The sequence below is a fragment of the Acanthopagrus latus genome, chromosome 5 (assembly GCF_904848185.1).
Source record: "Acanthopagrus latus isolate v.2019 chromosome 5, fAcaLat1.1, whole genome shotgun sequence".
In the NCBI taxonomy this organism is placed as follows: Eukaryota; Metazoa; Chordata; class Actinopteri; order Spariformes; family Sparidae; genus Acanthopagrus; species Acanthopagrus latus.
Window position 1 is genome coordinate 30,339,077 of NC_051043.1, and position 18,406 is coordinate 30,357,482.

An 18,406-nucleotide genomic window follows, 5' to 3' on the forward strand; every position below is an offset into this window, starting at 1 on the left:
TGGTGTGAGCGCGTTTGTTAGAAATGCAACAAGGTTCAATTCTGTTCAAGTAGGAGCAGAATGTGAGTCCATAACAATAAAGATTTGGACAGGCAAATATGAGCTAGCAATAATTAACTACTACAGTCCATGCAACAAATGAAGTGTGGATATATTGAATATGGTGATGGGGGAAGTGCAGGGGAAAGTGGTGTGGTGCACAGATTTTAATGCACATAACACCTGGGGGAGTTAGAAAACTGCAAATGGCTTCATAGTAGAAGAATTTATGTAAGATAAAGGATTAGTATGTATGGATAATGGGAGGGGAACGAGGTGACTGTGTACAAAATAAGGAGACTGTGACTGATTTAACGATGACATCAAATGAAGTAGCAGGCATCACTGCTGGGGAGGTGCTAAATGAAACATTAGTGGGCAGTGACCACTATCCAATCATTATTAAGATTGGGGTAGAGTTGCAATGGGAGGAAGACATGAGATTGCCAAGATGGAAAATTGATAAAGCTAATTGGGAACTCTGTCAAGAACTGAGTAGGAAAAGGTTTGAACAATTACATAAAGAGGAATGTGGGCAGATGTGGATGAGCTGAATAAGGTAGTAGCCACAGCTATAATAAAATCAGAAAATGAGTCGATACCAAAAGCATCCGGATGCAGAAACAAAAAGAATGTGCCGTGGTGGGATGAAAATTGCAGACAAGCAATTAAAGAACGGAACAGGGCATTTAGGCTGTTAAAGAAACATCGTTCTATGGAGTCGCTAGTTCAGTATAAAAGGTCACAAGCAGTTAGAGCAGCTAAGCATCTTGTTCTCCAGTTGCAGCTCTGCAAGTAGAGATGGAGGAAGAACCTCTGAGAATAAGAAGGACCGAGCTCATGTTGGCATACTGGGTGTATCTGCAGGGCCATAAAAGGTCTCATCCAGCCGAGGCCATGCTAGAGGACTGCTCAGAGCATGACAGGTCAAACTTCAGGAGCTTAGGCTGGGTTGGAAATGTAAAGGCTGAAAGAATTGGTTCATGTGACGTACAGTATGTCTCCTCTGGTTGTTTTCCTCCCTGGTTGTTCCAGATGCCGTCAGTAGATTTTAATATTCAGCAGAAGCTCAACAAGAAGACAAAGCAGGGAGTTACTGGTGTAATAGTGCAAAAGTGTATTGAGCAGAATTATCCAAATAGAGTATTAATATTTACAGATGGATCAAAAGAGACAGAAAATGGGCACACTGGAGCTGCGGTTTACATTCTAGAGTTCAAAGTGGCAGTTAAGAAGTGAGCAACAGTTCAGGCATCACTGCACACAGGTGAACTCCTGCTATCACTGACATGGTCAGGGGGCGACAACAAGGCCTCACTGCATCAGATAGCTGGGCAGCCCTCAGTAGTGTTAAGACCATGAAGTCATGCAGGCAAGATCTAATCATGGAGATCCATCAAATGCTATACGACCTTCAAAACAGGGGGAGGACGGTCTGTTTTCTGTGGGTTCCTGCTCGTGCAGCGGTTGAAGGCAATGAGGATGCAGACATACTCGCAAAACAAGCACTCAGGTCACAAACTGAACAATTTCCCACTAGGGAAAGCAGAAGGAAAGACAGTCATCAAAACACAAATGCAAAAGGTTTGGCAGGAATATTGGAATATAAATGAGACAGGAAGACACTTGTACAGTGTAAACGGGTGGGGAAAGATGGAGCGGTGGGCTGGAGCAGGAAGGAGGAGGAGGTCATCACCCTCCTCAGGTTAGGATACACGGAGTTTAACAGCACACTACACAGAATTGGTAGTAAACATGCTACTGGTAAATGTAGACTGTGTGATCCTCCTGTTGATGTGGAATGCAAGAGATATGAGAGAGAGAGGAGAGAACTAAAATCAGCACTGCAAAGGGAAAAAGTGATCAGCTTCACGGTAGAGAACATGTTGCAGAGATCAGAATAAGTGAATAAGTACTTTAGTGAAACAGGGTTAATGGAAAAGGTTTAAGTTTTTTGTTTGTTTGTTTTCTCTGTCATCTAATATACCACACTCCAGTCCGGTAGGTGGCGGCAATTCACATATAAGCTGGATGCCAGCCGCCAATCAATTCCAAAAGAAGAAGAAGAAGAAGAAGAAGAAGAAGAAGAAGCAGCAGCAGCATGGTGGCTCCCTGAGTGTCCATGTGGCTCCGAATATAGAAAAACTCCTTCGTAACTTCACTGTAACTTGTTGAATATCACCGAGGACAGAAGAGGAGTCGGTGGTGAAGCTGCGAGCAGCTCTGACAGGAACTCAAAATGCAACACGACGACGTGAGTGTGATAGAGTGAAGCTGTGCTCTGCTAAGCCCTCATGCTAACGCTAGCTTGTGGATAACTAACTGTTCAAATGCTCATTAATTCAAGTTTTTTGATCAGCTGTTTGGTCGCGATACCTGCTCCTGGACCTGTTACTAACTCTATTTACAACACAGATAGAAATATGATAAGTCGATGTAACCTGAGACACTGACACTAACCTAGGGTTCCCCAGTTGTATCTTGGCAAATGTGACGCCAAACTCCATTTAAAAAACGGCCTTTTTCAGTTTGTCTGGCTTCTCTGCAGACACACAAAGCTGGTAAAGCATTTGTCAACACAAATGCTGGTGGTGTTTTGTGGGAACTTAATTTCGGTAACACGCTGAACGTCGTCATGTGTCCATTCAAAGACTCTTATCAATTTACACTTTTATAAAGTCTGATTCGTCATTAAAGCGTAACTGTTGTAGTTCACCTGAGCACCGCAGTCTTAACTGTGTGTCCAACTTATGAAGTTGGAAATTTGAAGTCATGTTATCAATTATTAAACCAGTGCTGCTGCAGATCAGTCGTCTGTTAATGAGCCTCAGTGTTTGTTTGTAAGGTGGTACATGTGTTTCCTGCAGGTGATCTGGGACATTATCGGGAACAAACAGTTCTGCTCCTTCAAAGTCAAGTAAGTCTGAAACTTCATCTGCTCCATGTTCACTTATTCATTTATTCATTCTGATCAGTCTCTGAGTGTTCCTCAGTTACTGGACATAATATACTTAAATTATTAACCAATTTAAGTGATGCCAGGATTAAAAAGTTGCTTTTGGTACACATTTTAATATCATACTGTTTCTTAATGGTTTGTTGAACTTCCCAGACCCAGTTCAGATATAAGGAAGCAAAAAATACTGACAGATGCTGAATGTAAATGATAAATATGACATTAAACATGTCGGAGATGTGACGGCAGCAGAGTGTTGGACACTTTCAGACTACCAACAGGAACCTTTATGTTTGACTCTGACAGACTCTTTGGACAAATGATGACAAAGTTGAAATTAAGTAAATGTTGTTGTTTTTTTTATTATTCTTAGACAATTCATCCTCAGCATTCTGCTGTTAAAACTATTTTTTATTTTATCACATATCCAACATAAGTAAGTCAGACTCGGACGTGGTGACGGGCTAATAACTGTTTCAGTTACACACAAATCACAGAGAAGGAGCAGTAATTACACTGAGACCTGTCATAGCCAGTCAAAAGTTCCTTGTTGTACCTCTAACATTAAAGTTAATTGTCTAAAATGATGTCAGTGGACTTTGGGAAATTATTGATTCTAAAGTATCCCAAGCATCTTTTTCCACATTAATTGATTTTTCTTATCTGGACAAACTGGACATTTATGCGACACTGACGTATCAGATAATTTCATCTGTATTTGCAGTGTTGTGTTTCTGTGTTGTCTAACGCGACTGGACTTGTCATTTCTGATAGAAATGCAAACTTAACATGGAATATGTGTCACAGAAATGTGATCATCACATCTTTGTTTTCTTTTCATTTATGAAAGTGAGTCCGAAATATTGGAAATGGAGGTTAGTTTCCTGGTGGAGGCAACAGAAGGTCGGCTGGAGGTTTGAAACAGTTGAAGTTCAGGTGACATCTCGTGTCTTCTTTGTGTCTTCAGGACGAAGAGTCAGAGCTTCTGTCGTAATGAGTACAACATCACAGGGTTGTGTAACCGCTCGTCCTGTCCGCTGGCCAACAGCCAGTACGCCACCATCAGAGAGGAGAAAGGTAACGACGTGACGCCTCCATCGATTTCAGAAGTGATCATCAACTGATGGAGTTAATCAGGCTGTTACTGACGGGTGCGTTTGCTCCTGTAGGTCAGTGTTTCCTCTACATGAAAGTGATCGAGAGAGCAGCTTTTCCTGCCAAGATGTGGGAGAAGGTGAGCATGACGCTTGTTTCCTCATCAGAGTTGATTAAACGTGTTTCAGAGTGGCCACAGTTGTTTTCAACTCTTAATAGAATTGAAAAAACACGCGTCAGAATCTGATGTTTTCTGATGTGTAATCAGAAAGTGTTTCTGGTTGCTGTGGAGCTTCTCGACCAACTGACAAGCACTATAAAGCAAAAAAACATTTGCATGAGCTGTTTCTTGAAAGGATTTTAACTTTGATTGTAACCTGTGTGTGTGTGTGTGTGTGTGTAGGTGAAGCTCAGTAAGAACTACGAGAAAGCTCTGGAACAGATCGATGAGAATTTGATCTACTGGCCTCGATTCATCAGACACAAATGCAAACAGCGTTTCACCAAAATCACTCAGTACCTGATCCGCATGCGCAAACTGGTCCTCAAGAGACAGTAAGTCACTGCAGACCCAGCGACACTCAAATATGAAGATAAAGCTTTTAGCAGACTGATTATCTTTCACAAGGCTGCTCAGCATGAAGTTTGAACACAGATATTGCAAGAACGAGCAGACACTCAGCAGCATAAGAGTAGGAAAGGAAATGGAAACTAGAGGAGAAGGCAAGCGTTCCTGAATTGTTTCACTGCAGAAACAACAAAATGATTCATTGGACCAATAAATGTTTGTTTCCTGTGCAGCTCTACATGTGATGAATGATTTGTCTACGACGTCGCAACACGTCAACTCAATTATTGTGTGAGACCTCGAAGAGTCAATGTCTGTCTGTGTTTGCAGGAGGAAGTTGGTTCCTCTCAGCAGGAAGGTGGAGAGGAGGGAGAAGAGGAAAGAGGTGAAGATCAGCGCCACACACAACTGTTCACATGATGATGAGTCATGAATATTAAAGGTGTGTGTGTGTGTGTGTGCAGGAGAAAGCTCTGATTGCCGCTCAGCTGGACAACGCCATCGAGAAAGAGCTGCTGGAGCGACTGAAACAGGGAACGGTATGACATCACACATTTATTAAGACCTGCCATGCTAATGCTAACGTGCTAACTGCCAGATACACATTATGAACATCCTCTGTGTTAGCATGTTGTTGCTAATGTTAGCAGCTACCTGCTACTGATGAATCTCTCGTCTCTGCTTACTGATTTCATTTTTTTTTTTTTTTTTTTTAAATTTGGCTGTAAACTTTAAAACAGAATCTAAAACGTTCGTTTTGATTTTCATCTTTTACTGAAACAGAACGACTGAAGAGTGTTCCGGTGTTGAATGAGTTGTTTGTGCGTTTTCAGTACGGAGACATCTACAACTTCCCGGTCCACGCCTTCGACAGAGCTCTGGAGCAGCAGGACGAAGAGAGTGAGGAGGAGGAGGAAGACGAGGAGGAGGAGGAGGAGGATGACGAGGTGATGATGGTCACAGTGTCTCGTGTGTTTTATGTGTCAAGTCCAAAGACTGAATGTGTCTCCCGTCTGTCTGCAGGACGTCGGCAAGAGCGAGTTTGTAGCAGAAGATGAAGTGGAGGAGAGCGACCTGAGCGACTTCGAGGTAAAGCCAAGTTTAAATCTTCAGATAAACACAAGAAATCTGTTTAGAATCAGAATCCGGTTTATTGATCAAAAGTCACACAATTAAATGGAAATTTACAATAAAAGATATGTAAGATTGATCTATTTAATACGTGCACAATGTGAAAACAAGTCTTTATGATGTGCTTTTAATGTGAAAATCCAATAATTCTGAGCAAAAGTGAACTCCTAAAGTTGAAAAAAAATAATCAGCTGTTGTTTTGATGAGTGATCAATAGTTTGGCGTATTCAGACAAAATTCCCAAAACTTTTTTTAATAAACTGTCATAACAAGACAAGATCTAATGACGCCAGACTGTCCAGCTCCGGCAGTCTGGAGCCGAACATGTCTGGCGGATGCCGGCGCACGACGCAGCAATTCAGCTGAATTTTGCACCGAGCAGACAGGAAGTCAAGTGCTGAAATAACAATATAACATCCGGTTACTTTTCAAAATAAAACATTCTGTGTTGACACCAGCACACAAATCTTAAAAAAATAGACAAACAGAAGCTCTTCTGCTGATCCCTCAGTCGGGAACACGGTCGGAAATGAGCAAAGACCTGTTTGTGTTTCATGCCTAAAAACTCTGGCAGGACAGCATGAAACCATTGTGATAGTCAGGTGATTGTATGCAGAATGCTGCAACTCATACAGCGGTTTATACAGATAAATAGATAAATATTGTCAGATTCTCAATAGTATTTCAATTCAAGGGGGGCGTGAAAAAAAATAATTGAGAACCACTCAAACTGATTACTTGGATTGATTATCTGAGTAGTGTTAAATGTAATAAACAACTATTGATTAATTTTTAATCCATAATTATTAAAATAATAGTGATCAAACATTTTTTATTTTGATGAAACTCAGTGACACTTTATCACATTGTAAAAAGAGCAACACATTCAGAACACATGGGAAGAGAAACATCATGAACATTAACATCATTAATTAACAGTCATTGTTCAAAAGCTCACGTGAGCTCACGCTGCTCTCCGACTCCACAGCGGGAACTTTAAAACTGCAGGTTGGTGTTTGAGGTCGACCGAACTTCGACTCAATCTGGAAAAGAAATCGTTTTCACAAGTACAAGGTGTTTCTGTCTGCTGCAGATTAATGTGGAAACACAAAGAGAAATGTATATTTAAAGTCTGTAACTTTGGAAGATTTGTGTGACTGACTGCTGAAGATTCAGACAAATGTTTGAATACATTCTGCAAAAAATGAGAACGACGTGTTGTCTTCCAGAAAGATTTAAGAACAAATCTAGTCAGAGAACCATTTAGACATGACTGAGGTGTTAAAGAGGGAGATGTTTGGTGCCTTCACCTGACTTTATATCCTCAGGAGGAGGAGAGGAGGACTTTATATCCTCAGGAGGAGGAGAGGAGGACTTTATATCCTCAGGAGGAGGAGAGGAGGACTTTATATCCTCAGGAGGAGGAGAGGAGGACTTTCATCTGTTTAATGACTTGTGGAGTTAATAAATTGTACAGAAAGTGATTTCCCTCTTGTTTTAACCGTGAATATGTTTGTGTTTCTTCTCTCAGGAAATGAACAAACTTAGGACGAGCAGCGATGAGGAGGAGCAGGAGTCTAGTGAAGAAGAAGAAGAGGAGGAGGAGATGGAGGTGGAGACGAAGGCCTCCAGGTCTAAAGGCAAATCTCCAGCGAACGGCTCGGCGGCGAGGAAGAAGCGAGCTTACGTGGAGATCGAGTACGAGCGGGAGACGGAGCCGACCCCCAAAAGCAGAGCCACGTAGTGATGTCACAGCCTCTGCTGCCAATCAGACTGTTGCTGTCAGTGAGGTCAGCAGACTCTCTGCTGAGGACACACCCCTAAATGTTCGCACACTCTGGATCATCAGTGCGTTTCTGAAACTATCTGACCTAAAATCTAAACAGAATCAAGTTTCAGACGTGAAGAGTGAAACCGGCTGGTTTCTTCACACCGTCGGCCATCATTCATACGAGGATGGAAACACTGAACTGACCTGAGATCACCCAAAGTGACTTTCTTTTTCTTTCTGCTTGTTTTGTTGAATATTAAATGTTTAAATGGTCTTTGCAAACAAAGAATAAATCAACTCCCTGTAAACCTGCTTTTAACTGTGAAACTATCCTGATCATTTGGAGGAAATGTCACAGCTCTAAATATCTTTTGGATCTAAAATGTTAAAACTTGCAGCTTTTCTTTAAAATGACAAATCTGGAGATAAAAACATCCCAGAAGAGTGTGAATAAACGTGTTAGGCAAAATAAAAAAAATTTAGTTAAAAAAACCAAGCCTGATTGTCCCTGAAATATTAGACAAAAAATAATAATGATGGAGGTGACAAAATGTTGAGTGGACTAATATAACAGGATGCAGATCGTTACACTCACAGATGAGCCACAGCGACGCCTCACATATATACAGTATATATACTTTATTTACAAAGAACTGAACCCCTGCGGTCTTACAATGAGAAGGTACAGCTGAAGAAAATCATCACATTTTTGAATATAAATAGTCAAAGGATCATAAGAAGCATGTTTGTTACGTTAGCAGACAGAAAATCAACAAAGAAAATAAGATGTACAGAGGACGTCACAGCGAGCGAGCAGGCAGTTAAACAGGATGTCTGTCAAACTGACACTGATGCTCTCTCTGCTACAGACAGTAAGAACAATTTAAAAATGAATTAAAATATTTATAGATGTTCTTGTTCTCTTGGATCAGCGATCAAATTTAGGAATTTGTTGAGACAACACCAGGGAGACGGGTCAGATTATTCTCTTGACGCTTTAGTTTCCTCTGCTGAGGGGAGATTAAGGCGGCGGTCACAACATCACAGCAGAACTTTAACATCGAGGTTTTCTGACGTTTGAGACTCTTTGGTTTCTGGAAAGTTGTTCAGATCTTCCAGAGTGAAATATTTGTTTTCCCACGTGCAGAATATTATCGGGGGGGCGGGGCGTCAGATGTGTTTTGATTTACAGTGAGGGAGGGGGCGGGGCTTCAGCTTTAAATCAAGCATCACAGTTGAAGAAGGCTGCTGTCCACCAATCAGAGGTCAGCGAGGAGTGACATCACACCGATCGCCCCCCATTCAGACAGATGTGGCACATTTTAAAACCCGGTTCTGCGTTGAGGCGCTTCTCAACACTTTCACATCTGCGTCAGGTTCGATCGGACAGGTACATGAGATGTGAGCGGGACTCGACACCGGACCAGAATCTGAACCGCCGTACCGACAGAGGACGAGGTCGAAGTAAGCTGCGCGGGAAAAACAACAGTTTCCATAAAGTTCTGCTTTTTAAAGTTTAAATAAAGATTAATGGGAAACTACGTCTCAACTGTGCGGAGTCCCAGAGGAGACGAGTGGGAACACAAGAGATCAATCATCTTCATCAATACATTTAATCCGAAACTAATTCAAATTCATGTTGCAATGCGGGTCAAACTTGTTCAATAAGAAATCCAAATGATCACGTGATCAAATTATCACTTTTTATAAAAAGGAAAAAAAGAATCACTGAAGAAAATTCCAGAATAATAAAAATGTTGTGAAAAGTTTAAAAACTGCATTTTAAATGTTTATGAGCACGTTGATCTTCAACAGCTTCCATGTTCATCTCACACAGAGAAACAAGGATGAATGATGAACCGACAGATTCACTGATTCATCCTCATTCATCCTGTGATTCTTCAGATGGTCGCTGATGTTCTGGGACTCAAACATTTCTCTGGCTTTTTAAAAATTCTCAAATTCCTCCTGATATTGTATTTACGTGTCAGTTGAGATCATTTCAGGCAGTGTTCCACCTGCTGCAGACACACGGGACAGAAACTGGAAGCTTGACAGTTTAGTGTAAATCTGAGAACAAAGAAGAAACATCAGATTTATTTTAAAGCACTGAATCAAACGACTGGAATCAGTCGGCTTGTTTTCATCTCAGGTGACCTCAAAATTGAAAGAATTTAGCTTTAAAACCATTTTAAAAAGTGTAAAATAAAGTTTAGCAGAGCAACACGGTTGGTGTTCTGTAGCTGTTTAGTGCTGGAATGATTCTTAAGGAACAACATTTACTGAGCGATCCAGTTAAACTGGGAGAACTGGTTCATGTAGCGCAGGGATCGAACTCCAAACTCCAGGAATTCATTTTACATTTAATCATTTTGTTGACAGCTGTCAGAGAAAACTTTGAAGCACTTGAGGACGTCGAGGCTCAGGACAGTTTGTTCTGAACCAGATCAGGATTAAAGGAAAACGCTAACATTTTATCAGACGGCAAAATACTTTGGATTGTCTCAGATCGTCTTCTCAGGATATCAAGCGTTTTCATTTGTCTCATATTTTGGCAGAGCTGAAGGTTCAGTTCAGTTTCTACACCTTCGCTGACACTCACGTAAATCTGTGTAATGAACCAGAAACCAGAATAACTCATTCAAGTAAAGTGTAATCCCGGCCTAACGTTAAAAAGCAAACCAAACAACAAAAACTGGCAGTAATAAATTAAAAGAATCTGCGTGGCTTCCTCTCGTGGTCATTTCTCCTCCTTCAGCACCAACTAAACCAGGAGGGATGCAAGAGATGGCCACCAGGGGCGCCGTGACGTCGGAGATATTCTGTATACAAATATTCGGAAACACGTTAGAAAAAAAAACAAACAACATTAACAAGAAGAATGTAATTAAACTCTATCCTGAACTTGTGATCCACTGCAGACCGGTGCTGACATTCTGGTTCAGTTTTTTTTTTCCTTCATCGATCAGTCGCTTTCTCTCCACACAGCGATCAATATTCAGAGTCGCCTTCAGTGAAGTTATTCAGTTAAGATATTTTTAAAAAGGCAAAGTGTGGAGACGTGGTTTGGGTGTCTTCGAGGGCCCAAGTTAAACTGGGTCTGAATAATTGAGTTTAATTTGGTCGGTCAGCGTTTTTAGTGTCGTCAGCGTCCATCTTTTGTTTAAAACTGAACTCGTATGCATGTCGGGTTCCACGCGTCGGTCTTGGACCCATGAAGACGAGTCATGTGTGAGTTAATGCTGTTCTGTGTGTTCAAATGATGCGTCAGACATCCTCGCGCTTTTCTGTCGACATTTTCCCGATTATTTCTGTGACACCTCCCACAGCGGGGATCAACGGGGCACTCCACTGATTTGCTGCTCTAAAGCTCCAGTATCCATAAATCTGGGGAACATATGAGAGAAATATTAAAGGCAGGCTGCTCAAATCTGAAACACGAAGCCCAACATATCCTGATATTTAGTACATAATACGGGTCAAACCATAAAACCCAGCAGATCCACTCTGCCTGGTGAACTGGGTTATTTGTACAGACTTCAGGAGGGTCGCCACAAGAGGCTGAAGCTGATCCCGAAGAGTAAAATCAGTGGAGTGCCCCTTTAACATGCTTTAAGTAAAATGACATCATCAGCTCTAGGATGCGTCGGCTCACAAGAACAACAGCTTCAAAAGTCTCTGACCCACATCAACATGGACCGGCTCATCGGTCCACGCTGCAGTGAGGAACAGCAGAGCAGGGAAATGTTTGGTGGTGAGCTCACATGTCCGGGCGCGCTCTCTTAGATTTGACCATTCTGAAGAATAAATCTTTTCCAACTGGACAACAAATGATGGGACATCACACACGTGTAAGACATTAGAACGACGGCACATTCAGAAGTTCATATCAAAGAGAACATCAGAATCAGGCGGCGGGCAGATTTATAGCTAAATTTGACCCTGCAGTCTAGATTTAAAGATCTGGACCAGGAGCAGTCCGGCTTCAGCCAAAGCTATGAATTTAAGAATTTGAGCCTTGTGTCTTCTTTTGTCTCGTTTGACAAGGAAAGTCCAAATGTGAGGGACAGCCAAGTTTGCTCTGGTTGACTGAGCTCCTGTTCAGGAGAAGGGTTTTCTCTTCATCCCTCTTGGTGTGTCTTGAATCTGGCCAACAGCACTGAAGACCTGGAAGAAACAAGGTCCAGGGTGTGGTCCAGTTTTGGGGAAATGGGTTGAAAGGTTAATGGTTTAGGACTTTTCTATTCAGGGGTTAAATTGCCAATTTTGAGCCTTTGTCTCATGATGTTTTGCAGTCTGGATCACGGTCGTGTCTCAGTCAGACAGCCCTCACTGCTCTCTGGGGTCACAACAGCCCAGATGTGACCGAATGTGGGCTGAAGGAGGTCGAGGTTGTTGGAATGAGACCCGACGTGAATCAGGTGTGGACACTGGTTGAGATTTGCGCTGAGGGATTCGTTTTGTCCAGTCAGTGATCTAGTTTAGGTCTGGGATGGTCCTGATTCAGCTCAGGCACAGAGGACCAGCTAGCTGTGAGATTCTGGAGTTGGTTGGAGTCCTGATTGAACCAAAGCTGGTAAATGTTTGGATGATTGGAGGACTGAACTGTTTGGGCCATGTGAGCACTGAGATATGAAATATAATCCATCTAAATCCTGTGTGGTGACTCTGGTGCAGGCGCAGGTTGAGCCTGGTGAAGAGGGATCTCTCTGTGTCCGTCTCCGTCCGTCCGTCGGGTTTGAAGTTTCTGTCTCTGGTTAGCAGCTGCAGCCGTCTTTGGCCGGCTGGCTGTCGGCGTTGAGGCGACCTCCCTGAGGTGCAGACGGTTTGTGCTGGACTCCCGACTCTGCAGCATTCAGGTCCAGACTGCCATCTTGGATGTTCTGGTAAATCCTCTTCGCTGCCTCCAAGAAGGCTTCTTCCACATTCTCCCCTCTGAGGAAAAAGATTAAGACACAAATAATCAGTGAGGAGTCTGCAGACGGACCAGACTTGACGGGTCACAGGTTCTGGACATCACACCCTGTGTTACGCTTCACATGTAACAACATGTCTGTGTGTCGGTGTCTTCTAGGCCTGACTTGAAAGCCAAATCAGTAGATAGTTAATTCTTGTTCTTGTTCGTACCGATATTTGTCCCGTCAAGAACGTATGTCCTCACCTGGACTCACAAATATCAGCAACAAAGAAAAAAGTTCATAGATATAAATATAAATACATAAAATACATTCAGTGACAAAATAATGAATCACCAGTTTTATGTAATTTCAAATGAACACTGAGAACAAGAGAACAAGTGTTTTTACAAACAGTTAATCTTTTTTTTCTCATCCTCCAGAGAGTTTCTCCTGGTGAAATCAGAATCAGAGTGGATCACGTGTTTAGAAAACACAGTATTTATTTGAAGCTTCTCATTTGTTTTGTCTTTTTCAGAGGAATGTGGCGTGTCGGGGCCGAGAGCTCCTCGCTGGCTCCAGTCTGAACAATATAATGGTCGGCTGATCTTCTGTACACTTTTCCTATCTTTCTTATCTTTATCTATACATTTCTTTAAAAAAGTACTTTATTCTTGTGTGATTTTTATGTGACTTGTATAATTTGTGTGATTTATATATTTATCTACTTATTATTTATCGATTTATATATTTATTTTTTTGTGTGATTGTATATTTTGAGCACCATTGCACCAAGACAAATTCCTCGTTTGCGTAAAAACCTACCTGGCAATAAATCTCATTCTGATTTCTGTATCAGCATATTAAAAGGTACAACCTGTGCCGACACAACTACATCATTAAAAAACATAATGAAGAAAAAGATGCTTGGGATGATGCACCATTTATAAATGATGCTGCACATTATATTTTATTCTTAAACTATCAAATATCCTGCTTCCATTCTGTGATGTGTCTTTGTAACAAGTGTTTGTTTACAACATTAGAAGGATCATTACAAAAGACTTGAGTTCCCATCAAAAACTCATCGAGTTGACTTCTGAGACAGCGACCACATAGACGCCGAAGTCTCATCTGCTGTTCTGACCACAAGTTTGAGGAAAGTAAAGTGCACGTTGCTTCGCGTGCTCGAATATCTGTGAAAGATTCTGACTGAAACTTTGAAGCCTCAGAAGTGGTGTTCAGGCCGGCCTTCGTGTTGTCAGCTGTGTGTTTCTTGTGTGGACTTACGTCTTGGCGCTGGCCTCCAGAAACAGCAAACCTGATGACAAACAAGATAAAAGGATCCCAATCAGTCAGACGACCCGTTTCATTTAAATATTTTACTGACATTCAGTGTCACAAATACACAAAAACACTTTTCACCGTTCTCCTCAGCAAACTGTTTGGCCTCCTCATACGTCACGTCTCTCTGAGCCTCCAGGTCGGCCTTGTTACCGATCAGGATGATCACCTGGAAACACCAGAGCAGCTGCCAGTCAGGCCATTTCTCAAGTCGAACAAATCTCCACATTTTAAAGGTTAGAAATCAGCTACTAGCTTAAGTGTCGTTTAAAATAAGAAAAAGTCGATATGATATGATTTCTTTGTGCTGGATGTGAGCTCCTGATCAGACAGGATGTGTACATTAATAAACTGCAGATTCTGCTGACAGGAGACATTTTTACGTTCTATTTTATGTGATGTGAAGACAAGTTAGCTATTTTTAAACAAGCGTTTGTGTCATGGTCTCCTTCGCTTTATATGTTAAGTCTGAAATAAATGTAAATGCTGAGTGACAGCAGCAGCCTGAACCATCAGCACACATCTGCTCAGTTTTAACTCAGAATTCATGACACTGAACATTTGGCGCCACACTGTGGCTGCAGGCTGTGTTACAGTCTGAGTGTTGATACTGTGATATATTTGAACAGTTTTCTTCCTCTGGAATCATTTTATTGTTTTATTTATCATCATCAAATCACTCTGTTTGATAGCTGCTGTGTGGACTCTGTCACCTGAAGTTTTACTACTGCTCTGTGTGTGTGTGTGTGTGTGCGCGCGCGTGTGTGTGTGTGTGCTCTCACTGTGTTTGGGTTGGTCAGGTTCCTGGCGTCCGTCAACCAGCTGCTCAGGTGATTGTAAGTACTTCTCCTGAACACGACACAAACAGGTAATGAGATGAAAACAAAGTTATACACCAAAAAAAGAAGTCAATGTGAAAATCATGTGACTCAGGAGATTATTTCTGCTTAAAGTCTGAATACGGTTGTGATGTGTTCTCTCCTGCAGACTGTGATCACAGCAGACATCTGATCTTTTAATTTAAGTCTCAGCTGCTTCAGGAGCCAGTTTTCATTACATGTACAGGAAATTTCAGAAGACGAGTGCACACACACCCACACCAACAACCACGACATGACATGACATCCAGACCCCTCCCCCTCCCTGTCAGTACCTGGTGATGTCATACACCATGAGGGCCCCAGCGGCCCCTCTGTAATATGACCTGGTGACGGCCCTGAAGCGCTCCTGACCAGCCGTGTCCCAAATCTGCAGCTTCACCTTCTGACCGTGGACCTCCATGATCCTGGTCCCGAACTCCACCCCGATGGTGTGAGGACAGTCTGCCATGACTACACACCCACACCCACACACACACACACACACACACACACACACACCAATATGAAATCTACTTTCTAGTGTTCTCATTTGTTTTTGCATCCTGCACCTTGTATTTGAAGCAAAATTACAGTACAAAAAACTGAGGTTTAGCTTGTTGTCATTATTTAGGACGGCACAATGAAATGCTGCCACAATACACACTGAACATGAACATATCTAATTACAATAAAATAAATCAATTATCTATGTATAACATACTTGAGTACGGTAAATGTAAATACATATATACACATAAACATAGGTACAATGTGTGTCAGCCTAAGTTTTCTTTCTGGTTTTTTTTTCGGAAAAAAGAAGAAAGAAAGTTTTCGGTTTGGAGATGAAAAGCCGTAAAGTTGACTGATAAGAAAAAGAATTCAAACAGAACTGATGATGATGGAGGAGGAGGAGGATGTACAGAGGGAGACGATAAGAAGAAGGAAGGACTCACACTTCTTCTCTGTGAACTGGTGCAGCAGACATGACTTCCCTACTCCCATATCACCTGGAGAGAGGAGGAGTAAACACAGGAGGTCAGAGGTCACGGCAAGGACTTTACACTGGATGGTGGATGGTTCCAAGTACTACAATACCCATGAGCCTCAGCTGCTGTTGCTAATGGAGGAGAGGGTATGGACACTGAACTGATGCAGATTAAACTCACGTCATCTTTCACTTTAGCTAATGATTGGCAGAGCTCACAGCTGAATGTGAAGCTCTGATTGGATGTTTGTTGGTGAAATGCACCCTGGGAGTCGTAGTTTATTTCAGTTTGCATGTACACAGACTTCTTGTAGCTGTGAATTTATTTCACTCACAGAAACAGATCATTGATGACATGCTGAGTGTTTCTTTCAGTCAAAGACATCTTCAACCGGATGTCTGATTTGAAAGAACTGATTCAATGATTAGTTGATCAAAAGAAACTACTTTAAAATTGTTTTTTGTCATTTCTGACAGTAAATGAAGAGTTTTAGGTTTCACACAGGTGATTGGATAAAAGAAGAGATCTGAAGACATCACTTGAGCTCAAGTGCTGAGCCTTTTTACATATCTCTTGGACACTGTGCAGACTAAATGATAGTCATGAGAATAATCAGCTTAGATGTTTAGATGTTAGACTGATTCCTCACACTTGGCTGCTCTTTGAGGGTTAACAAGCAGTCAGCTTGTCACGGACAAGTCATCTGTCAAACATCAAGTCTGTACAAATCAGTTTTTATAGAAACAGCTGGAGCAGACAGCAGCCTGGGAGGAAGGAAATCGATTCAAAACTCTTGATGCGATTTAGAAAATCGAAGCCTGGAAAGTGAAACATGCATGACATCCCAATAAAACATTTACATTTAATACAAATCTGAGGTATTTTCACTTCCCCTTTCACTCTCTACTTCTCTAAGTCACAGAGGGAAACACTGTACGTTCAACTTCACTGCATTTACCTGAGAGCTTTAATATTGACGAGTAACTTAACAAATTAAGACCGTGCAGACAAACAATGTTACAAAGCTGAAAACATTTTTAAATTAATTGTCATAATGGAATCAGAATATGTGTTGTAAAAAAAACAATGCTCTTGACATTATAATTAATGAATGACCTGAAATATCAATAATATTAACATAAGTACATTTACCCAAGTACATACAGTATTTGAGATACTGTCATCTGTTTTCACGACACTTTCGATGTTTACTTCACCACATCGCAGATGAAATATTGTACTTTTTACTCACAAATTCATGTTTTTAAACCTGATTTTAAAAATAAGCATTTTAACAGTTTAGAAAATATGATGCCTTAAAAAATTTAACTACAACCTGGACAGTTAGTTTGTTAATGGATTAGTCAGCTGACTGAGTTTAAGTCATTATCTGTTGTAATGTTGAAGTCTGGAGGAAACAAACACTGAGCGTGTGGCTGTCATCACATTTCTCACCAAACAAACCAAACTATCGATGGATTGATGGAGAAAATCATCAGCAGAAAGAAAAGAATCATCAGCATCAGTCCGTTAAGAGAACAGTTTAAAATGAAGTCCAGTTCAACGTCCTGCTTTTACATTAACGACTGAAACACAGTCATCAGACTGAAGACAGTCGCAGCCACACTTCACTCACTGCACTACTTTTACTTACAATTCATTAGGTAGATTTACTTGATACTTTTACTTCGTAGCAGTAGTAGTAGTAGAACAAGTAGTACATTCAGTGCAGTACTTCTACTTGTAACAGAGTCATTTAACTGCTTGACGAAAGGATCGGAATTCTTCCTCCATCACTTTGTCATGTTTTCATGTAAGCAACATAAAATCTCCTCTGATTCTTTATCATCACTCTGTGTTGCGTTCACTGTCACACCTGCTCCAGTGTGACAAATCAAACCGTCCCACTCACCGATGATGATGTACTTAAAGATGTAGGAGTAGTTGTAAGGTGCGGCTGTCATCTTGATCCTGTGAGGAGGAGAAAAAACAATCAGGAAAAAATGTCTGAATTAAACGAAACTTTGATAAAGTGAGAGTCCAAACAGAGAGTCCACACCCTGTCTGAGTGTCTGTCTCCGTTTAATCAACCCTGTGCTGAAACAAGCTCAACCGAAACCGTTTAACTGGCCAACAAACAAAAGGAAGCAGCCGGCTAGGCTAAACCAGAGCTAAGCTAAACCCGGAGTTCAGCTTTAGCATGAGGCGTTTAACACCGTGACAGTCACGCAGAGTGAAAGCAGCCATATTGATTAAGTATTAAACACAATCAGCTGACTTCCCTCTTTGAGAAATCCTCTGATTTCCTCCTGTTAGCTTAGCTCTGTCGCTAACCGGCTACCAGCTGCAGGTCTGTCTACGCCTTGCTAACATGCTAACAGCAGGAGGCCACTTTCATCGGGTTCACAACAGGAGCAGTTAAATAAACACGCAGGCCGGCAGTGTGTGTTAGATTCCCTGGAGTCTTACCTTCGGTCCGGGTGTCTATCTAACCTGTAAACCTGATGAAAGTGATGATTAGACAGTTATTTCTGTTAGCTGTTAGCCCGGTGATCCGTCAGGAAACCTCCCTCCGCTTCCGCGATTCTTCTTCTCGAGCGAGAACAGCGGAAACACCGCGAGACTTACAGGTGTCTGCTGCCCCCCAGTGGACGAGAGGAGGACGTTCATACAGACTGTAAACTTCATCCAACAGTGTTTTTATACCTTTTATTACTCAAGTAATGTTACTAAAGTAATATTTTTACTTTTATTTAAATAC

General features: G+C 41.6%; 2 protein-coding genes across 3 annotated transcripts; one reads left to right on the forward strand and one right to left on the reverse strand.

Annotated features, from left to right (window-relative positions):
• Positions 1 to 2,088: 2,088 nt before the first annotated feature.
• Positions 2,089 to 7,879, forward strand: mak16 (MAK16 homolog (S. cerevisiae)). The gene is made up of 10 exons (XM_037097370.1): positions 2,089 to 2,293; positions 2,907 to 2,956; positions 3,963 to 4,072; positions 4,165 to 4,229; positions 4,494 to 4,645; positions 4,989 to 5,043; positions 5,123 to 5,197; positions 5,492 to 5,605; positions 5,682 to 5,747; positions 7,321 to 7,879. The coding sequence occupies exons 1-10, from the start codon at positions 2,279 to 2,281 to the stop codon at positions 7,531 to 7,533; spliced, it is 915 nt and encodes a 304-aa protein (XP_036953265.1). The 5' UTR covers positions 2,089 to 2,278; the 3' UTR covers positions 7,534 to 7,879.
• Positions 7,880 to 8,180: 301 nt separating this feature from the next.
• Positions 8,181 to 18,259, reverse strand: LOC119019109 (ras-related protein Rab-14-like). Of its 2 annotated transcripts, none has more exons than XM_037097371.1 (8): positions 18,115 to 18,259; positions 17,558 to 17,616; positions 15,613 to 15,666; positions 14,953 to 15,130; positions 14,582 to 14,648; positions 13,881 to 13,968; positions 13,746 to 13,776; positions 8,181 to 12,495 (listed from the first exon to the last, which is right to left on the reverse strand). In XM_037097371.1, exons 2-8 carry the CDS (start codon positions 17,607 to 17,609, stop codon positions 12,318 to 12,320), a joined length of 648 nt encoding a protein of 215 aa, XP_036953266.1. In that variant the 5' UTR covers positions 17,610 to 17,616; positions 18,115 to 18,259; the 3' UTR covers positions 8,181 to 12,317. The 2 variants fall into 2 exon arrangements, with proteins under 2 accessions (XP_036953266.1, XP_036953267.1); XM_037097372.1 differs by lacking the exon at positions 18,115 to 18,259 and adding an exon at positions 17,705 to 18,075.
• Positions 18,260 to 18,406: the final 147 nt, after the last annotated feature.

Coding starts and splice junctions, on each gene's coding strand:
- mak16 (XM_037097370.1), top strand. Junction 2,957..3,962: donor TTCTGCTCCTTCAAAGTCAA/GTAAGTCTGAAA, acceptor TTGTGTCTTCAG/GACGAAGAGTCAGAGCTTCT. Junction 5,198..5,491: donor AGCGACTGAAACAGGGAACG/GTATGACATCAC, acceptor GTGCGTTTTCAG/TACGGAGACATCTACAACTT.
- LOC119019109 (XM_037097371.1), bottom strand. CDS start 17,609: ATGACAGCCGCACCTTACAACTACTCCTACATCTTTAAGTACATCATC. Junction 15,667..17,557: donor CTTTAAGTACATCATCATCG/GTGAGTGGGACG, acceptor TCCTCTCTCCAG/GTGATATGGGAGTAGGGAAG. Junction 13,777..13,880: donor ACAGTTTGCTGAGGAGAACG/GTGAAAAGTGTT, acceptor GTTTGTCATCAG/GTTTGCTGTTTCTGGAGGCC.